Source organism: Homarus americanus, unplaced genomic scaffold, assembly GCF_018991925.1.
Source record: "Homarus americanus isolate GMGI-L3 unplaced genomic scaffold, GMGI_Hamer_2.0 scaffold23578, whole genome shotgun sequence".
NCBI classification, from domain to species: domain Eukaryota; kingdom Metazoa; phylum Arthropoda; class Malacostraca; order Decapoda; family Nephropidae; genus Homarus; species Homarus americanus.
In genome coordinates this window covers 8,472,568-8,488,594 of record NW_024733231.1, presented here as the reverse complement: position 1 = coordinate 8,488,594, position 16,027 = coordinate 8,472,568, and the positions used below count along the sequence as shown (strand labels likewise).

The 16,027-nt window shown below is 40.1% G+C and overlaps 4 protein-coding genes across 4 annotated transcripts; all 4 read left to right on the top strand.

The window, feature by feature from the left end:
• Positions 1 to 2,083: 2,083 nt before the first annotated feature.
• LOC121869705 (pro-resilin-like) lies at positions 2,084 to 3,202 on the top strand. Its single transcript, XM_042371260.1, has 3 exons — positions 2,084 to 2,167; positions 2,385 to 2,456; positions 2,652 to 3,202. The coding sequence occupies exons 1-3, from the start codon at positions 2,126 to 2,128 to the stop codon at positions 2,940 to 2,942; spliced, it is 405 nt and encodes a 134-aa protein (XP_042227194.1). The 5' UTR covers positions 2,084 to 2,125; the 3' UTR covers positions 2,943 to 3,202.
• Positions 3,203 to 5,110: 1,908 nt separating this feature from the next.
• LOC121869708 (pro-resilin-like) lies at positions 5,111 to 6,432 on the top strand. Its single transcript, XM_042371262.1, has 3 exons — positions 5,111 to 5,182; positions 5,496 to 5,567; positions 5,763 to 6,432. Exons 1-3 carry the CDS (start codon positions 5,171 to 5,173, stop codon positions 6,051 to 6,053), a joined length of 375 nt encoding a protein of 124 aa, XP_042227196.1. The 5' UTR covers positions 5,111 to 5,170; the 3' UTR covers positions 6,054 to 6,432.
• Positions 6,433 to 9,165: 2,733 nt separating this feature from the next.
• Positions 9,166 to 10,407, top strand: LOC121869707 (pro-resilin-like). The gene is made up of 3 exons (XM_042371261.1): positions 9,166 to 9,231; positions 9,561 to 9,632; positions 9,746 to 10,407. The coding sequence occupies exons 1-3, from the start codon at positions 9,220 to 9,222 to the stop codon at positions 10,034 to 10,036; spliced, it is 375 nt and encodes a 124-aa protein (XP_042227195.1). The 5' UTR covers positions 9,166 to 9,219; the 3' UTR covers positions 10,037 to 10,407.
• Positions 10,408 to 11,546: 1,139 nt separating this feature from the next.
• Positions 11,547 to 13,416, top strand: LOC121869505 (cuticle protein-like). Its single transcript, XM_042370859.1, has 4 exons — positions 11,547 to 11,578; positions 12,405 to 12,513; positions 12,685 to 12,774; positions 12,889 to 13,416. The coding sequence occupies exons 1-4, from the start codon at positions 11,547 to 11,549 to the stop codon at positions 13,150 to 13,152; spliced, it is 495 nt and encodes a 164-aa protein (XP_042226793.1). The 3' UTR covers positions 13,153 to 13,416.
• The last annotated feature ends 2,611 nt before the right edge of the window (positions 13,417 to 16,027 follow it).

Here is a 16,027-nt window from a genome sequence, read left to right as displayed (position 1 = left end):
TAATTCGTTTTCTATCTCCTAATCTTTCGATGACGTAAACAATCAGTCCCGTTATTTACTGCCTGCCCAAGTTATATCTAATATTTGTTAAGTTTGACAGGAATATTTCTAAACTGAAAAACCAAGTATTCGATTAGTTTTTCACAGTTAAATTCAGAAATATATTTTTAACTAATTATGAGGCATAGTCTTCACATATTTTTTTGGTCCTGTTAACGATGTCCAAGCAATTAGGAAAATTACTTAAAAACAAGAACTCTACAAAAAACAGTCGTGTTCACTGTATGTACAAATCAATCTTAACTCTGACTAGTCCTCTATAAAAGGATGAGTAATAAATAAAATTCTTCATAGATTTAAATATTGCAACGTGGAGCTGAAATATCTCAGTATCGGAGCTCGAACACCCAACCTCCTACAGTGGCTCAGAAGTCACAACTACCTTGTACAAACTTTCAATACCAACTGCAACCTAACCTAACCTATTCTAACCTAACCTGAGTTGCCCGATCCGGTCTTTCACTCTTCACACGAGATCTTTTGTGGTGTTATGAGACCTCAACTGTGTCGTAAGCTGTTATGTATTATAATGGTTGCCCCTTGTGTAACGAGGATGGTCGGCCCAAGGGCCACCTAGGCGTGAATTTGTTTAAGGTGTAGAAGCTGTCACCAACACAACAACCACACCCTAAGTTAACGAGCTGCATGACAGTGTTAAGGAATAGTCCGAGAAGACTGGTTAACTCGCCAACTGCACTGGCTAACCATTTCCCCGGAACACGATCCGTAAATCGATTAACATCCAGGTTCCCAATTACTGCTGGGGAGACAGAGGCAAAAATTCTTAGAAAGTATCACTGAAAAATGTTTGATCTTGTAGAGCGTCATTATGATGATCTGACCTCATGACCTTGTGAAGTTAATGGTACTGAAAGTGTTCATTGGACACACACACACACATATACTGTGTATATATATATATATATATATATATATATATATATATATATATATATATATATATATATATATATATATATATATATATATATATATATATATATATACCTGTGTTCTCGGATTTTTGAACGAGACCTTTCAAGACCACGAATCTACTTATTAATTTCCAGGTGTGTTGGAGGGAGTGGTCGGCTGGTACAGGTAAGGGGAGTTACCTCACCTCGGGTCACTACCCAGACCACTACTCCACCATAAGCTAGGACTTCCTGGGTCGCGGTCAATTTTCTTAGGTTAGATTAGGTAAGGTGACCCAAGTAACCTATGGTTCTAAATCAGTTCTTGTAGTAGAACAGGCTATGTGTCCACCACTGGTCCATCTGGCCATTATAACTGTGCCAGGCTCTGGTGGTCCAGTTTAACGTGTATCTCGCCTTGGGGGGATAATAATGAGACAACACTGGCCCTCCATCAATTGTCTATATATATCAATATCTAAATATTAACCATTGCAAAGTGCTACCTGGAGGATGGCTAATTTTCAGGTGACGATGGGCCTCTTTCCCCCGAAGATTGGCCCCAATAGGGCTGCTGCGAAGGATAAATTCCCGGCCGATCTAACTGTATAATAGGAAGAACTTGCCTGGACTACTTCCACGTAACAATTTGCTGGTTTGGTGCTTTTGACGACAGTAATGAAGACCCATACACGAGTGTACGTGGCGCTCGTCCCTCAGGATACTTCGGCTTATGACACAAACAAAATATATCAATTTTCACGATAATAACTTGATATCTCCTAAAGTGTCACTCAGTTAACTGAACGGTCTTACTGTTCACTGTGTGCAAACGTATGATTTTTAAAGTCGTTAATAAATAATATGCAATATGGATAAATGTATAATTACAGTAATATGTGCTACGAACATTAATGTGATAAAAACTTTGGTATAGTTAGTACGTGATATTTGTATGTTCGCTGAACGAGACTGGCGGCTCTTACATCACTGTTTACTAATATTGACGGAAAGTAAAAACTTGACGACGTAACGAGCCAGCGAGCAGGTTCATTGTAACCTTTATTACATATACGAAGGTCACTGGAGAAACCTATCCAGCAAAACTGTGTAGTGTACGTCCAGGTATAAATAGAGGCACCAACCTGGTGATGGGCATCAGTTGTCAACACTACTGCACCATGAACACTAAGGTAGGCAGCTCTGGTAGCAGCTTTATCCTCTCACAGATATTGTTATGGATTTTGTAACTGTAACATATAGTTATCATTGAATTGAACTTACTGTGACATCACGAGAATACGTCCTCTATCACGCCAATCAAAAGGTGGATTAATATCTCTGTTTTGACTCTCTCTAAATGAGGTGATAGTGGTTGAATAATAAGTTAATTCATCACTTACGTTACAGGTACTTCTCCTGCTGGCTGTGGTGGCTGTTGCTGCCGCGGATAAACTCCCAGTAGGCTATGGTGCTCCCGAGGTAAACTATGAAGAACACCCGAGTGATTATTGGAATTTAGGCCTCCTACTGGCAATGTACTACGTGGAGTTTATGATATAATCAAGAACAGTTGATAGAATGATGTATTATTCAAATAGCATTACCTACATGATTATTGACCTGTAAACATGTTATGGAATGTTACTTAAAAGTTTTGATGTACTTTCTTTACAGGACTCCTCTGAGGAGCATGAGCCCGCCAAGTATGACTTCGAGTGGTCAGTAGAAGACGAGGAATCCGGCAACGACTTCGGTCACCAGGAGAGCCGTGATGGTGACCACACCCAGGGGTCGTACTACGCGCATCTTCCCGACGGTCGTCTGCAGACTGTGACTTACTACGTGGAGGGTGACTCAGGCTACATTGCCGATGTCAAATACGAGGGTGAGGCTCATTACCCCGAGTCTGATGAGTACAAACCACCCAAATCCCAATACGGCGCCCCCGACTCTCACGAGTCTTAGATGATCGCCTAACCCAGGTCCCAGTATGCAGTCCCTGAAGTTCTCATGTACGCTCCATCACTCCTACGAAGCTAATGTGAAATAAAAGTTATGTTTTTATTTAAAAGAGCATAATTTGCGAAAGCTTATCGGCCTGTGATTTGTTATGTCTACATTTTTTTGTATTTGTTCATCTTCGTTAAGCTCATTCTTCTCATGCTTAATTGTTGAATATGAGTATTGTATATAATAAGTTGTTTATTAAATGGCGTTGCTTTAAATATGGTTATTTAATTTTGTTCCGAAGCTGTTGCCATGGTAGAACCTCTTCAACCCCCTGAAGTTCCGCCTAGATGGAATTAAAAACCCAAGTATGAATAACAAATATAAGAAGAACATTACTGACAACGTATGATTAATCGTTATCACAATTTACTATGGCATTTATGTCCCTCATGACGAGATATAAATAAGAACGGAAAAGGAAATGTCACTGTCCTGAAAAAAAAAATCGAGAACATCTGCTTTAAAAAGACGATGTTTTCGAAATTTTCATATTTTTACTCGTAGGAAATACACCGCAAACAAGACAGTCCTGGACGCTATATGAACAATGATATCCTCACCTTATGGCTGGTGAAAGGTTCTCACTAAAGCACAGAGTACAAATGCCTCAGCCCTTTTCAGAGACAGCATAATAAACCAGCTCACTACCAGATACTCAAAGTTCACGCCTAACTTTTGTAGCTACCATTTGCTCCAGTGCGACTGCCCCTGTTTTCAGATTCTGTCTAGCTAAGTTGTATCAAGCGATCATTAGTCTGTTGTAGAAATCCTTTATCCAACCTTATCCGAGTTCAAGTTAAGTCTCATGCACATAAAGCCTCCTGCCGTAACCAACCAGTTCTCAACGTCTAGCTCAACTGACCTTATAACTCTCCATTAAGACCTCTGTTGTCACTAGTGGACCAAGAAAACATCACATCTTACAAAAACACAGTGAATTTTTTTTTTCTGAATAAAGTCACTTCATCGTTGTCCTCATGATCTTGTGTAGTTACTTGGTGCTGAAAGTGTTCGTTGGTCTTATTATTCAGTGTCTGTCTCACACCCACAAGGTATGACAAAACACCATGAACCTTACACCCTTTATTGCTGCCCACAGGATCACTGAATACTACACATGAAACTATAGGCCAGATCCAAGTGTCTGATAACCTGCAAATTATCTTTAAAATAAATATCCTCTGCATGACCTAACCTAACCTAACTTATTATGTTAGAACGGAACCAAAATTAATTATTTTCTTTGTTTGATTTATTGAAGTTGTGATTCTTATCATAATGACACAATATCATGTATTTCAGCATGTGTGTGTGTGTGTGTGTGTGTGTGTGTGTGTGTGTGTGCATCAGTCAGGCAAACATGACTTGGAGTCTGTAGCTAAAGTAGGGAGACCATTACTTGTGTTAATGGGTGGGAGGGCAGGGATTAGGATTGAAGGTACTAAGGGGCTCCTGTGGGTGTCCTCCTTGGTGTCATGGTTTAGATCTGGCTCAAAGAAGAAACTGTAGAGGGTAGAGGTCCTGGACCCATACAGTGCAATAACATTCCCTCCTACCGAGCCTGGTAGGGGACGACCCCACCCAAAAGTGATAGTGTAGAACTGTAGATGAAAGTTTAGTTGATGTAGTGTAGTGCAGATCATACTGTAGTATGGTTTCCCAGCTAGTATATAGTAACAGAATTAATGTTTTTCACACATCGTAATCTTAAATACTGATTTCGAGAAATTCAACTATTAATATGTGCCTTAGCATATCCGTGATTTTAACTTTGGTAAAATACAGTGATACTGTCTCTCACTTCGGCAACTATGATTCATGAAGACCTTAACTAAGAACAGGTCAATTTGAATAACCGAATACTTTATATACGAAGTGGTGTGAACATTGACATTATTAAATATTTTTTTACAATGATAAAAACATAACGTTTGTGTGGTCACTATACAGCTTCGCGTTTGTGTGGTCACTAGACAGCTTCGAAGGTTCGTACATCACTGCCCACCAATCTGAAGTGAGAGTAAAAACTTGATGAAGTAAGGTGCCAGTGACCACGTTCTTTGTAACCTTTGTCACATATGTGAAGGTCACTGGAGAAACGTGCCCTGCATCGTTGTGTACGTCCAGGTATAAATAGAGGCACCAACCTGGTGATGGGCATCAGTTGTTAACACTACTGCACCATGAACACTAAGGTGGGCACATCTAGCAGCAGCTACAATTACTTATAGATATATTCATATCCTCTGTAGCCGCAGCCACTAGAATTATCATTGACTTGAACATATTGCCTCAACAACAGGATATTCAATCACCTTTCATATCCAAAAGACTTGAATCAAGGATAGGAAACTATGACACAGAGGGGTGAACCATCTCTTAGTGATCTACAGGATATCCACCTTGAAGGTGACCAGCCAAACTGAACACGATTTATTATTGTTTCGACTCTCTCTAAATGAGGTGATAGTGGTCGAATAATAAGTTAATTCATTACTTACGTTACAGGTACTTCTCCTGCTGGCTGTGGTGGCTGTTGCTGCCGCGGACAAACTCCCCATAGGCTATGGTGCTCCCGAGGTAAACTATGAAGAACACCCGAGTGATTATTGGAATTTAGGCCTCCTACTGGCGATGTACTACGTGGAGTTTATGATATAATCAAGAACAGTTGATAGAATGATGTATTATTCAAATAGGATTACCTACATGATTATTTACCTGTAAACATGTTATGGAAAGTTACTTAAAAGTTTTGATGTACTTTCTTTACAGGACTCCTCTGAGGAGCATGAGCCCGCCAAATATGACTTCGAGTGGTCAGTAAAAGACGACGAGTCTGATAACGACTTCGGTCACCAGGAGAGCCGTGATGGTGACCACACCCAGGGGTCGTACTACGCGCACCTTCCCGACGGTCGTCTGCAGACTGTGACTTACTATGTGGAGGGTGACTCAGGCTACATTGCCGATGTCAAATACGACGGTGAGGCTCATTACCCCGAGTCTGATGAGTACAAACCACCCAAATCCCAATACGGCGCCCCCGACTCTCACGAGTCTTAGAATTACATCTCATCCAGACCTAAGTAAGGAGCCCCGTGTGTCGATGGAATGAGTGGAGGCTCACGAGCGTTCAACACTCAGGCGACAACATCGCCTCCACCAACAACTTATGTATGGTCCACTACTGTTACGAAGATACAGTGAAACAGCTTTATGTTTGTCTTCTTAAAGGGTATAATTAATGACTCACTATCGACCTGTTATTTGTGATGTTAAAGTTTCTTTAAGTTATTTTTTGAGCTTCATTACTTGAGGACAGAGGTCTTCCTTTATCAGCTCCTATTTTCTTGACTTATTTGTTACTTATTGGTTACTTATTTGTTGGATGTGAATGCTGTACATAATGAGTTATTTATTAAACTATGTAATTTAAAATGAATTGTATTTTACATTTTCCCTAAAATCTTGGCAGCATAATGGCTAACTTTCATCACATACCGTGTGTATGTGTGTGTGTGTGTGTGTGTGTGTGTGTGTAATAATAATAATAATAATAATAATTGACGGTTTATTGAAAAAGTTCTGCAGCCCGAAGGCTGAAAATATACATTGGGCATAAATGACTTATTACATACATTGGTGGTTTAACAAAAGCCTTCATTAGAGAAAGGTAAAGGAACATACAGTGAACATATAGATTTTTGTAGGTGTTGAACAGCAAAAACGTAGTGTAGTAACTCCCTCCCAGATGGTGTTAGGAGGGACCTCACGTGGTGTAGTAGTTCCCTCACAGATGGTGTTATGAGGGGCCTCACGTGGTGTAGTAATTCTCTCACAGATGGTGTTATGAGGGGCCTCACGTGGTGTAGTAATTCCCTCACAGATGGTGTTATGAGGGGCCTCACGTGGTGTAGTATTCCCTCACAGATGGTGTTATGAGGGGCTCACGTGGTGTAGTAATTCCCTCACAGATGGTGTTATGAGGGGCCTCACGTGGTGTAGTAATTCCCTCACAGATGGTGTTATGAGGGGCCTCACGTGGTGTAGTACCCTCACAGATGGTGTATGAGGGGCCTCATGGTGTAGTAACTCCTTCACATATGGTGTTATGAGGGGCCTCACGTGGTGTAGTAATTCCCTCACAGATGGTGTTATATGAGTGAGGTGTGGTTCCAGGCCTTCCTATCGTAGACGGATTAACACATCGCTGGTTGTTGGGTCTCACGGGCCGTTATCACTGGGTACCTGGGACCTCACTGTGTGAAGGTCAACTTGGGTACCACTGTTACTGTTGAGTTGTTCTCACTGACTTAAGCACTGTTCACCACTGTTCACCTCTGTTTAACACTGGTTCCATTCCTTTCCTAGATGAAATAGTAACTTCTGGCGAGAACATGTTGATATTCCGGTGGGGAGGAGGGTTCAGGGAAGGGAGTTGGTATGGGCCAACATAACAGTTGACCTGGCTGCTCCGAGAGGAGCGCCAGGTTACGTCTTGACCCTTCGGTGGTCTTGACCCTTCGGTGTGTGTGTGTGTGTGTGTGTGTGTGTGTGTGTGTGTGTGTGTGTGTTTACTCTAAATTTTGAAAATTAATCTTTGTATTAAAGATTTGTAGGCATGTTGAAAAGTTATGCCTTCTAATTAGTTACTCTGAAACGGGACGTGATATTACAACAAATCAGTCACCTACATTAAAGTTTATTCTTAAGTTTGACCCGGTTACTTCTCTCTGGTCTTCTCACTTTTGTCAACGTTCAAACAGTTTCTTGGTCCCATTACAATAAAACTGTGACTTGTTGACGAGACCAATTCCTCACAGCTGTCTGTGCTCTATCATCCAAAGAGAAACGTCGTCCTCGAAGATGTTTCTTAAATTTGGGGACTTAGTGGAAATCTGACGGAACCAGATCTGATCGGTATGGTGGGAGGCCAGAGACAGCGAAATCACAGCGATGAATTCCTTCAGATGTTAGGGCACTCATGTGAGGTCAAGCATTGTCTTGCTGGAGACCAACCATCTGAATGTCAGGACAAAATCTTAAAATCATGTCTTCAGTCTCTCTGAAATTTTGTAGTGCACAGGGTTGATGGTGGTACTACTTGACATGAATTCTGAGCTGGAGACACCATTACCGTCCCAGAAAACAGTAAGCAGGAGTTTTCCGACAGATATTAGGGGGTTTTAACTTTTTTTTTGTCCTAGTGAAACTTTGTGACGGTATGCCATTGACTGTCTCTTTCCTCCTGTGTCGTAATTGTGCATCCAACTTCTATCTCCAGTCACAATATGGCATAAAAATACGTCACCTTCGCGTTCATGTTACAACAACAACTCTAAGGAAACGTCCAACTGCCTCTTCTTTGTTGTATCAGTCAGCATTCCGGGAGCCCACCACGTATACACTCTGCGGTACCCGACATTACCAACGCTAGCTAATGTCGAGGTTGGTAGTTAGTGCTGAGTTAGATATTCGTCCGTTCTGTTTGATCTCATCAGTGCGTTGTTGGTGATCCTCGCTAGTAGCTTTTATTGTCTTCCGCTACGTTGTTCATGATGCAGTTTGGCTTGTCAAATGTCTGCATCAACCACACGCTTTGCCCAACGGTGAACAGTACTCATGTTTACTGAGTCACTACCGCGAGACCTCTAGTAGCAGAACTATAAAACTTCACAGCAATGGGCGAGAATATTTACTGTATGTTGACTGCACTTCAAGAGAAAATTGGAGGCACTACTTTTCAGCATGCCGTTATTTGTGCCTGAGAATAAGGAAAAAATAAGTAAGAGTAACAAGAAGTAACAATATAAAAATACGCTATCACATACTGTCTTTATTTTTTTTGTGAGAAATTCATTTGTAAACGAGATTATATCTTCACTTACTGAGAAATGATATAATTTACTTGATATGACTTATAATTTGGGAAAATGTGTACGGGATACGCTATGAACTCCACTGCGAACATTAACATTATAAAGTCTCTATTACAGTATTCAAGAATGTGTTATTTATGTGGTCGCCTCCGAAACCGAAGGTTGTTACATCACTATTCAACTTAAAGTAAAAACTTGATGAAGTAAGGAGCCAGCGAGCAGGTTTTTTGTAATCTTCCTCACGTATACGAAGGTCACTGGAGAAACCTGTCCTGCATCGTTGTGTACGTCCAGGTATAAATAGAGGCACCAACCTGGTGAAGGGCATCAGTTGTTAACACTACTGCACCATGAACACTAAGGTAGGCAGCTCTGGCAGCAGCTTTATCCTCTTCCAGATATTGCTAAATACTCTGCAGTTGTAACAGCTCATATTATCAATAATTTGAACTGTCATTTTGTTAAAAGCAGATTACTTAATGTGTCTCTTTTGGCTCTCATCTCAGGGGGTATATATGTAAGCTCAGAATATCTAAATGACAATAGGACACTAACTCGAGAGAGGTCAGGCTAATGGTATATATCCAACATGAAAGTGACCAGACAAGCTGGAGAAAGGTTTAGTATCACTTTTTAACCGTTTAGAATTAGGCTGGCTGGATAAAATGTTAATGGGTGCATACATTTACAGGTACTTCTCCTGTTGGCTTTGGTGGCTGTGGCTGTCGCAGATGACCTCCCCGGAAGCTATGGTGCCCCGCATGTAAGTCATGAAGATAATCTATTTAATATTCATACCACTTACTGAGAATGCACTACATGCGCTTTGCATAAGAGCAGTAAGAGATTATTGATGGGATTTATTTTTCTTTACAGGACTCCTCTGAAGAGCATGAGCCCGCCAAGTATGACTTCGAGTGGTCAGTAGAAGACGAGGAATCCGGCAACGACTTCGGTCACCAGGAGAGCCGTGATGGTGACCACACCCAGGGGTCGTACTACGTGCACCTTCCCGACGGTCGTCTGCAGACTGTGACTTACTATGTGGAGGGTGACTCAGGCTACATTGCCGATGCCAAATACGAAGGTGAGGCTCATTACCCCGAGTCTGATGAGTACAAACCACCCAAATCCCAATACGGCGCCCCCGACTCTCACGAGTCTTAGAATCACATCTCATCCAGACCTGAGTAAGGAGCCCCTAGCGTCGATGGAGTGAGTGGAGGCTCACGAGCGTCAATCACTCAGGAGACAACATCACCTCCACCAACAACTTATGTATGGTCCACTACTGTTGCGAAGATACAGTGAACCAACTGGATGTTTATCTTCTTAAAGAGTATAATGAACGACTTCCTATCGACCTGTTATTTGTGATGTTAACTATAATTTTTCTATTTCCGTCTTCATCTTGTTAAATGGTTAAGGCTAGAAGTCCTCCTTGTTGTTCATCCCTTATTTTCTTTACTGTCATACGTATTTGTTGAATGTGAATATTGTATATACAGTTATATATTAAATTACATGACATGAAATAATTTGTACTCTAAATATTCCCTTAGTTCTTAACGTCGTAGAAACTGACTCCTCCGACAAAGATTCATAAGTTATATCTATTGTTGAGTGTCTTTGTTAACAATATTTCTTTTGATAAATAAACATACTTATTGTACTGAAAAAGTCCCAGTATTCATACACATACAGAAACCAGAATACTGATAAATATTGACTAACAAGAGTCATAACTTGTTCATGATGACGAAGCACAAGGAAAAGGAAATATTCTACTATGACCAACATAATCGATGTTTCCATGAGCTTCAAGTTACGTCTAAGTTGTGTAATCTTGTGTCTCTGTTGTCAGGGAGGATCTTGGTGGGTTTCTTCCCCTGATCATTTTGGTTTTATAGAAATGCCTAATTCAAGCAAATCCAACTGCAAACTGGGCTAATGTGCTGCAACAAGAACTCTGTCTCCTCTCTGTATCCAGTAACTTCCTTAACTAACCCTCTAAGAAGTGTGGACTTTTAATCTTTAAATACTTATCTTTAGACGCTTTTCTTGGCTTTCTTGGATCTTCAATCAGCAAACTTCACTTATACTGTACATCACCGAGAAGTCTTTCATCTGATATAAAGTCATGTTAGTGATGTCCTCATTATCTTGTGTAGTCACTTGATGCTGAAGGTATTCGGTGGTCTTCTGAAGTCGTTCTATGTCTCACACCCTCAAGGCAGGACAGAAATTGCTGTCCTGAACACCATAAATCTCAGTCCTTGTTTTTCAACATAAATATTCCTGTCCATAGGTTCACTGAATACATGAAATTATCATGATATCACAGTTCCTTTTTTTGTTAATGTAGGCACCCAATGGGATACCCTAAAAGCCGCCATCACGAATACCTGCAGCGAGACCCTAGGCCAGTCCAAAAGAAAGCATCAGTATTTGTTTGATGAAAATAACCGAGAAATCCAGTTACTTCTCTCTACTAAACGTGATGCCATCGTTGACCGGAAAAAGCAACACTCAGTTTCTCACTGAAACTGTTACTACCCGTCAGGAGAAGGCGATGGTCCAGCGCAAATTTCAGGATATTAAAAAAAAGTCGTGGGCCATAAAAGCTCACTGCTGTGTCCCTGCAACAAGAATAATATATTAATTGTAGACTTTGGAAATGCCTGTAACAGAGGTCCGTGACAACACCAAGTGAGATCCCATTTAATTCCAGGCCAGACCAATACTGACACACGTTCAGGTACTTCCAGGAACCTGTACGAGTCTCACTGGCTAGTAAGTTGTCAAGGAGCGAAGAGGATAAAATTTTTACTGCATCCTATTGTTTTAACAGATATACAAATACTGTATCCACAGGGATTGTTTATACACAGAGTTCACAGCTGACAGTTTCTTTCATGACTTACAACAGCCTCACAGGGAAATAAAGCCAATATTATTTATGAACGAAAACTCTGCTACTCTTTTAAGATGTAAGAGAACAATACTACAAGATAAACTCTGGCAAGGATCGGCAGCTCCCGACCCGTATACAGAAAAGGCTTCCTGAAGGGCAATAAGACCTTTAATTGTCTATAACGCATATACTGCACTGTAAAAGAAATATTACATCATTAAGAGAAGGGATATAACAGGGCTCACATATTTGTTTTTCACAACTCTCATTCTCGGTCACAGATGTCGAGACCTTCAGCGTCATTGATAAGGTCCAATGCTGCTCCATATCTCAGTGGTCATCAGTCTTAGTTCAGCGATATTGACGTTCATATGAACGGACTCACAAATTACAAAGTCCTTAACACACAACAGGTCAGGTTAGATAAATAAGTACACTGTATAGAATAAAGCATGTTATTAAGTCTTTAATACGATGAGTAAAAACATAACGTTTGTGTGGTCACTAGACAGCTTCGAAGGTTCGTACATCACTGCCCACCAATCTGAAGTGAGAGTAAAAACTTGATGAAGTAAGGTGCCAGTGAGAACGTTGTTTGTAACCTTTGTCACATATGTGAAGGTCACTGGAGAAACCTGTCCTGCACGGTTGTGTACGTCCAGGTATAAATAGAGGCACCAACCTGGTGATGGGCATCAGTTGTCAACACTACTGCACCATGAACACTAAGGTAGGCAGCTCTGGTAGCAGCTTTATCCTGTTCATCCAATGATACATGATATAGACCCAATATGAACTCAACCAACCAAGCTGAGAGAAGATTTATTATCTCTTGTTTTAACTGTTGATGAATGAAGTGATGCTGGTTAAACGATAAGTTAATTAATCACTTGTTTTACAGGTACTTCTCCTGCTGGCTATGGTGGCTGTGGCTGCCGCAGATGAACGGCCTTTATACTATGAAGCCCCCCATGACAGTCATGAAGATCATGTACGTGATTATTAATTTGTATTTAGACTTTTATATCTCAATTGACTACTTTGATTTTTGTTTTGTTGGATACGAATTCTACATTACGTATAAGAGTTGTGCTTTAATTTACAGGGCTCTGACGAATATGAACCCGCCAAGTATGACTTCGAATGGTCAGTAAAGGACGAGGAATATGGTAACGACTTCGGTCACAAGGAGAGCCGTGATGGTGACCACACCCAGGGGTCATACTACGTGCAGCTTCCCGACAGTCGTCACCAAACTGTGACTTACTACGTGGACGGTGACTCAGGCTACGTGGCCGAGGTCACGTATGAGGGTGAGGCTCATTACCCCGACTCTTACGAATACAAGGGCTATTCTCACGAGTCTTAGAGTATGTTCAGTCCAACCACTAGCTCACGTACGGTCAACAACTGTTACAATGCTACAAAAAAAGACCTTTATGCTTATCCATTAAGCAGTGTTGTATACGAAGCCAAACTGACCTGTTATTCTCTATCTGTTTGTTAATCGTCTTAAAACAGTTGAAGCTACAGGTCCTCTTGTTACTATCGTCTGTTTTCTTTCCTGTTATTCTTATTTGTTGAATGTGAATATTGTGAAGTTGTTTATTAAAGAATGTTACTTAAAACAGTTTATTGACTATTTCTTTTTCCTGGTGTTTGGAGATGCATTGATAATCTGCATATAATCCCCCATACACCATAGTATTAATGAGTTTGGTTTTTAACTTGGCACCAATATTACTCACAGCATTCCAAAACAAACATTATATTTCTTATCACATCGAGGAAAAAAACGGATGATTAATAATATTTAACACTTGTTTATATTTCTTTGTTCTTGATGACGAAGCCCACATGAGAAAAAAATGAAGTCTTTTGTATTCAGTTCAGCATTAATGCTTGTCACCACCAGCAATAATATTACTTCCAAGACATGAACACTTAAGGTAATATTGTAATCAAAATATTTTATATGTTTTGTCTGAGAAAATACAACAACAAAGAGATCATTATACCGGTTTTAAATATTGATTATGAAAAAACAGAGCGAAAAGTAAGATTTAGTTATAAATAAAAAATAAAAAAGTACAATATGACCTCCCATTGTATCTCTACCTATATAAAAGCGGTAATTTACATTCCTCCATAAATTATACAACATACTGTACTTTCCCAACAGCCTCACTTATCCTTAAATATCTCAAAGTTTCTGACACTTGTGGAACCAACACTTCAATTTAGACAACACGAGGGATGAAACCAGGCACACAAGCTGGCTATGGTATGCCCTAACGCCTTTACACCCCACACTGGAGGAAATTGGTACCTGTCAATATCGAAAATAAAGATTCCCTGAATATTTTTTTATCCCTACATCTTGTTTAATAATGTTGCTTGTGTCTGTTTATAACGTTAGAACATGAATGTATTATAATCGACACAATTAGATTAACTGTACAGACATTGATTAATATTGGCAAGACAAAATAAAAATCTGAAGAAGCAGGTGGTCTGAGTTAGCTTAAGACGTGGCGGTACGTACACATAATATATAAGAAATAGAACAAATAAGGCGAGATATTAAAAAAGAAGTGGGAATAGTTTGAAATTTTTTTACCAGTATTTTTAGTTTATCATACAGTAATACTTAAGACTCATGCAGGAAATAAACATCAAATGTAGATGATAAGGTATATAAAAATTTTCTAATACAAGTTACAATGACAGTACAGAAAACACTGACTTAAGCTAAACACTAAGAGATCAGTTGCACAGTAAGGGCGAATTATTGGTTCACCGCAGTAAATATATTTCCAAATGTAGGTACAGGGTGTTCCATAAAAATATCCCTCCATCCCTCCCTCTCCCCCCGCCTTGCCTGCTTCCTGAGACACTGTGAGTTGGAGGGAGGAAGGAAGGAAGGCAGAGAGCAGGCAAGGAGGCAGAGAGCAGACAGGGACATTTTTCTGGGACACCCTACATTATAATGAATCTACCCCTCGGCCTAATGCCCATAAAGTTGTAACAAAAATACAGTTTAGCATTGAGAGAAATACTATTTAGGACTTTACATATTTCTTCTTAGAACTGTTCGCCATAATCATTGATATCGAGAAATTCAGCTTCATATATGACTTGTTATCTAAGGGATTATTATCGTTAGGTGATATATAATGATTTTCACGTGAACAGAGGTTTAACTCGCCATATCGTTTATAAACAATTGGACAAATACCATAAATTCACAACGAGTATATCTAGTTAAATGAGGTATGAACGTTGACATTACAAAGGTTTTGATACAACAACTCGAAACGTTTTTGTGTGATTGTCGAATGCCACTCAAGGTTCTTACATCACTGGCCCCCTCACTCGGTTCTGAAAGTGAAAACGGGATTAAGTAATGAGCCGGTGACATGAATCTTCGTAACCTTTGTCACATAAATGAAGGTCATTGGAGAAACTTGTCTAGCATTGTTGTGTACGTCTGGGTATAAATAGTCATCAACCTGGTAATAAGTATCAGTTGTCAACACTACTGCACCATGAACACTAAGTTAGGCAGCTTTGGTAGCAGCTTTATCCTCTCACAGATATTGCTAAACCTTTTGTAGATGAAATAATTTGATCTCACAAGCATAAATAAAATTATACCACAGATAACTGAGGCTCGAAACTATCAAAGACTTATGGTGTATGTTCAACTTGAAGGTGACCAGCAACGGGGGAAGTTTTGTGTATCTGGGAAGTAATATAAACTGTGATGGTAGATGTAAGAAAGGGGTCGTACTACGTGAAGCTTCCTGACAGTCGTATCCAGACTGTGACTTACTACGTGGAGGGTGACTCAGGCTACGTGGCCGAGGTCAAGTACGAGGGTGAGGCTCATTCCCCCGACTCTCATGAGTCTAAAGAGTACGGCTCTAAACGCCGGTACGATTCAGTCGGTAAGATATACCCTATATAGTATAGGCTACTGTGTGTCAGTCACCCAGGAGGTTAGAACTTTCCACCAGCAGCCTATGAGCAGTCCACCGATGTTACGAACTCAAAGGTACTCTCGATGTTTGTCTTTTAAGGGATAACTTTCGAAACAATAAACCTGTGATCTTTCTCTTTGTTGATCCATTTTTGTTAAACAGTTGATGTTATTATGTTCATCTTGTTTCCGCCTCTCTTTCTATGTTCTGTTATACATACCGATACCTGTTAAATGTATATCTTGTTAATGATAAATTGTT

Bases quoted from the DNA above. Each gene is read 5' to 3' on its own strand.
- LOC121869708 (XM_042371262.1), top strand. The intron at 5,568-5,762 runs GTAAACTATGAA...CTTTCTTTACAG, and splicing joins TAGGCTATGGTGCTCCCGAG to GACTCCTCTGAGGAGCATGA.
- LOC121869705 (XM_042371260.1), top strand. From the start codon at position 2,126: ATGGGCATCAGTTGTCAACACTACTGCACCATGAACACTAAG. The intron at 2,168-2,384 runs GTAGGCAGCTCT...CTTACGTTACAG, and splicing joins ACTGCACCATGAACACTAAG to GTACTTCTCCTGCTGGCTGT. The intron at 2,457-2,651 runs GTAAACTATGAA...CTTTCTTTACAG, and splicing joins TAGGCTATGGTGCTCCCGAG to GACTCCTCTGAGGAGCATGA.
- LOC121869505 (XM_042370859.1), top strand. From the start codon at position 11,547: ATGCCTGTAACAGAGGTCCGTGACAACACCAA. The intron at 12,514-12,684 runs GTAGGCAGCTCT...CTTGTTTTACAG, and splicing joins ACTGCACCATGAACACTAAG to GTACTTCTCCTGCTGGCTAT. The intron at 12,775-12,888 runs GTACGTGATTAT...TTTAATTTACAG, and splicing joins ATGACAGTCATGAAGATCAT to GGCTCTGACGAATATGAACC.
- LOC121869707 (XM_042371261.1), top strand. The intron at 9,633-9,745 runs GTAAGTCATGAA...TTTTCTTTACAG, and splicing joins GAAGCTATGGTGCCCCGCAT to GACTCCTCTGAAGAGCATGA.